Genomic DNA, 4,934 nt, shown 5'->3' on the forward strand with positions numbered 1-4,934 from the left:
TATAAATCAGTAAAATCTTTATTGAGGAGAGACACTCATGTAGGTTGAAGGAAATTTGTATTTAAGATGGAAGCCAGGAATTACTTCTTTAAAGCATGATGAGAAAGTAACAATGCGAATGAAGTGGATAAACAGATGTTTAAAAAACTGAACAGATCTTAGTATATTTTAAACATGTTTTATGGATTGTATCTTATTTTTATTATATTAATGATTTACTTTATTCAAAAGCAGTTTCAAAAAGTTTATAAAAAATAATATCTTCAGCACATTGCTTAAATTCGTCATGATGAAAAATGGTAGCTGTTTTTTCTTAAAACGCACTTGCAGCAGAGCTTTAAAATGGTTTTCCCGTGCTATATGTAAACACTGCAAAATATCAAAAATCCAAGTCTTTACATAAGAAAAATATACTTTTACGATGCATCCTCTTTGTTTAGTGTTTATATGACCTAGAGAAAAGAAACAAAAATAAAAGTAAAAAGATATGCCTTTACATTATAGAACTTACATGTTTATTAATGATGTTAAACAGAGTAAAAAGGCATTACACTATTATCTATCACATAGTGCCTTTCCTTTCTATCTATCTGTCGTGCCTTTCCTATCTATCTATCTATCTATTATATAGTGCCTTATCTATCTATCTATCTGTCGTGCCTTGCCTTTCCTATCTATCTATCTATCTATCTACACTAACATTTCATTAGGTAAAGTATTTATATACACTTCTGGTCAAAACGTTTTAGAACACCTTGGTTTTCCAGTTTTTCTTCACATTTAATCAGTTGAAATATGCAATGAATGATCTAAAATGGTGAAAAGGTAAGCAGTAAACTGCCAGAGGTTTAAAATTTTAAGTTTAGGTTAGCAAAAACTGAAAAAAAGGACATTTCAGAATATTACAAATGGGCCTTCTTCATGGAACAACTAATAGGTTACAACCTACAGATATTCTGAAGCAATTAAAAACAATTAAATCTTGCAAGTTGAAGCAAGCAATTTGCGCAGGTGTCTCAGCTTCTGTTGATTACTTAAAAGAGGCAGAGCATTATTACCCTTAGAAATGTAGGCCTTTCATTTAGAGAAATGGCAAAAAGTAAAAATAAAAGTGTCAGTGAGAATGGTGTCCTACACAATCCAAAGGCACTTGGAAACTGGAAGAAACTCTGATAGGATGAGATCAGAAGTCACAAGCCAATCAGAAGACAAGTTTCTGAGGGTCACCAGCTTGCTCACAGCACAGCAGCTTCAAGCACAGGCCAAGAAATGCAAGTGTCAGTTTGTACTGTGAAGAGGAGACTTTGTGCTGCAGGTGTGACAGGGCAAGTGGCAGGAAGAAAGCCATTCCTTAAACGACAAAAACGGGGCCTTGAAATAGTGGCTGTGGACTACAGCAGACTGTAAGAAAAGACTTATGAAGCGATACATCAAAATTTGGAATCTTCAGTTCATCACGCAGGGTTGTTTGTACACCGTCGAGTTGGTGATGTTGATGGCTCCTCAGTGTGTGACACCAACCGTCAAAGATGGAGGAGGAAGTGTGATGGTTTGGAGGCAGAGTTGGTGACTTGCATTCTGAATCAAAAGGGTTACCACAGTTTGGCTGTTAGATCAGCAAAAGGTGGCTACTTTGATGAATCAAAACCTAAATCAAACTTTGTACACTTAATGATTCCTTATTTTTTGTAATTTGCCAATGTTTATTTGTTCTATGCCTTGATTTCATGAAATGTTAAGACATTAAACTGTGTGCATTTCCATAAAAACTGGAGTGCTCTTTTGACCAGTAGCATATGCAGTACATAAAAAATACTGCTTAAAGCAGAATAATGCAAGACATGGTCCACAGTTCTGCATACAGTAAGGTGAATAAAACATCTAAACATTATTTCAAGTGATTGTCAAAAGTTTATGCATGCTTACTGAAATTATTTATTTGCATTGCTATGGAAGGCTGAAATTAAGACAAGTCATGTCAGATATTAAATCCAATTAATATACGTACATTATAACCAGCAATATGAAGTCTTTATTTGTAGGAAGAAAATCCCATTAGCTAAAGTGCTGTGCAGTTTACAGGGGAGCAGAGAATGAGCAGAGTGTGATTTCGAGTTGCAGAGAACACTATTTTGAGTTGGGGTGGTGCAGTAAGTAGACTGGGGCTCACGTCCCAGGTGCTCCGTGTCTGTGTGGCTTTCCGAGGTGCTCTGGCGTCCTCCAAGAAGAAATTGGACCTGATGCTGCAGTGCAAAAAAGGCCTATTTCTTCTCGGCATTGGTGCATGTGCATTCGACACTCACCATACTCAGACCGACCAAGGAGCCTTAATTGCTTGCGACGCAACCAGCCAGCCTTTATTGAACATGAATAATAAGGACGTAGTATCGTAACAACTCGAGATTAACATCAAACTATGTAACATCAAGATTCAATTGCAATTGTCTGAAAAGTCCACTTAATGCAGAAAACCTAACAATGAAATACACAAAATTTCGCAATTCTCTTATGAAACAGAGTAAAAGAAAAAAATGAATTTGCAGAGACATTGGGTCAAAGTGACTCAGTTCAGGCTCTTTAGGATAAAATTTTGTCCACGATTTATTTTTCATAATAGACCAGAATCCCGTCGAGGATTTAAAAAATTCTAAACATCCATGCCAGGCCCGTGGGCCGGCTTTTAGTTTTACCTTTACAGATAACCATTTAAATAGCAATCGATTTTTACTGTACAACTAACTTTCAAGGTGAAAAATGTACTACATGGCGCTTACTGAAATAATAATAAAGTGACAAGAATCCCCAAGATATCGCAAAAAATGCAGCTAAATTACTAAGTAAACTGTTTAATGTAAAATTGATAGCATTAACTTGATATCTTCGATTAACAATAAACACGACGCCGTTATAGTTACGTCACAGCGCAAAGAACAATAGTAACTGTATAATAAGTAACGCTGTGTCTTAGCGTCTGAAAGTCGGACTCCAAATTTCATTCTAAGAATTACTTTGAAGTTAATATAGCAAGGAAAACTGTTCAGCTTCCGGAAAATTCTCATCTGTTTTCATCTGGGCCTATTTCAGGAATGGGCCTAATGCCACAGCATCAATAGCACCCACCTTAATCCGGCCCTGCCCACAGTCCAAACACATGTTGGTTAGGTGAACTGCAGTTGGTATATTGACCTAGTATGGACCAGCACCTCGTCCCAGTGTTGTTCCCACCTTGTGCCCAATGATTGCTGAAATGGGCTCCAGCTGCTCTGCGCCTCTGTCCTAGACAGGCAGGTTTGGAAGGATGGATGGACTATATGTATCCTTAACTAATTAGATTATAAAGTCTTCTTAGAGACAGTCAGTATTGAGCGTGGACCTTGAAAGAATAAACCCACTAGAAAGTCCCACTGGAAGGTTTAAATGTTCATGTGGGGAACAGATACATCAATGGGCATGATTTGATGAGCCATTCTAGTTCAAATCACAACCACTTACTCTTGTTAGAATTCTGTGATATGTAAGGATCATCGTGAGAATCATCACTGGTGTGCCATATATTGTGGATACTCCGGTAAAAAGAGTGGATGAGCTGCACCCTGGCTCGGGGGGGAAAAGGATGTTGGCTGGCCAATCCTGGGTGACTAAAACAGATGATAAGAGGTGTCCTAGGAATACCTAGCAGATGCCAGTCTTTATGCAACACTTCTCTGTCAGTGCTGGGAAGAACCATGATGAACTGTGAAGCACAATAATCCAGGAGAACCTTAGAGTCATGACACTGCTACTCTTTATTAAAAGAAACAAAATTGTGGTTTGGGGTTTTACTGAAGATGCTGGGACTCGGGATACACTAGAGAAATCGCATCTCTCACCTGACCTTGGAACAACCATAAAACCATATAAACTGTATACGAGGGGGACTCAAGCTAAAGTTAGAAAATGGGATTTATCAGAAAATAGAACGAACCTTAACAAAACTGGTAATGTCATTTCTCAATGTCGTCTCCACTCTCCTCAATGCGTCACCTGCCTGGAAGTGTCAGGATTCCAACAGAATAAAAGGTTCTGTCTTGCTAGAATAACCCGTTGCACAAGAGTGTAACCTTGTTACACGGATATTCGCATTGCTTTTCATGATTTCGTTACAACAAAGGTTTAGGAGGGAAAAAAAAGTCTCCAGGTTCGTTGTCGTTTCACATTGCGCATTTATAAAACATGTCCAAATTTACAGTTAACAGGCCATACACTTTCGTGTATCAAAGACAAGTTTGTACTGTTTAGGGGAAACTCAAGAAAATGCTGTACCTCCAATTTCCAGTCACTTGTTGTTAAGTTACGATAAATCCAGCTTCTTTTGCGTTTCTGATAGTTTGTCTTGCAGCCTTTTCTTCCTCCAGTCTAGAAACCTTCTTCTCATTCTGTTAGCTTGCCATCCCGCAAAGAAGCCAACAGCAAAGGAGACGACAACAGCGACTTGCACGTGTCTGTCTAATAGATCAGCCATGTTCACCTTGGACGGGTTAAATGTTTCCAAAAAAGCGCCAGCCCTCACCCGGCGTGACGTATTCCTTCAGCTTCCTTCAAGTTAATATTGCCAGTTGCTGCTTTGGGCGTCTCCAAAAAGCAGAACGTCAAATATGTGAAGCCACGCCCACAACAGCTGTAGGAGGTTGAAGACGCATTGCGCAGGTGCGTTTTGGGAGGGGCGGGGTTTGCTCCGTACTACGGGGTACCGCTGCAGCCAAAAATCTTTCCAGTTTACTGAGGTGAGATTTGGTCTGCGGTGGAAATGCACGAAGGAAAAGCACAAGTCTCTCCCATTTTGTGGCGTTTTTTATTCTGCAATATTTTACGCAAGCATGTAGGCTCATATGGAACGTCACTGAAAAAACCATCACGGATTAACTGTTTGTCGACAGCTTCAAGTGTGTCCAGGT

At 39.0% G+C, this 4,934-nt stretch overlaps 1 protein-coding gene across 1 annotated transcript; it reads right to left on the bottom strand.

Moving 5' to 3' along the window:
- LOC120516766 (mitoregulin-like) lies at positions 1–4,621 on the bottom strand. The gene is made up of 2 exons (XM_039738689.1): positions 4,303–4,621; positions 1–452 (listed from the first exon to the last, which is right to left on the bottom strand). Exon 1 carries the CDS (start codon positions 4,499–4,501, stop codon positions 4,331–4,333), a length of 171 nt encoding a protein of 56 aa, XP_039594623.1. The 5' UTR covers positions 4,502–4,621; the 3' UTR covers positions 1–452; positions 4,303–4,330.
- Between the last annotated feature and the right edge of the window lie 313 nt (positions 4,622–4,934).

This window comes from Polypterus senegalus, chromosome 16, assembly GCF_016835505.1.
Source record: "Polypterus senegalus isolate Bchr_013 chromosome 16, ASM1683550v1, whole genome shotgun sequence".
NCBI classification, from domain to species: Eukaryota; Metazoa; Chordata; class Cladistia; order Polypteriformes; family Polypteridae; genus Polypterus; species Polypterus senegalus.

What these genes read in the sequence shown, in the direction of transcription:
- LOC120516766 (XM_039738689.1), bottom strand. Translation starts at nt 4,501, where the DNA reads ATGGCTGATCTATTAGACAGACACGTGCAAGTCGCTGTTGTCGTCTCC.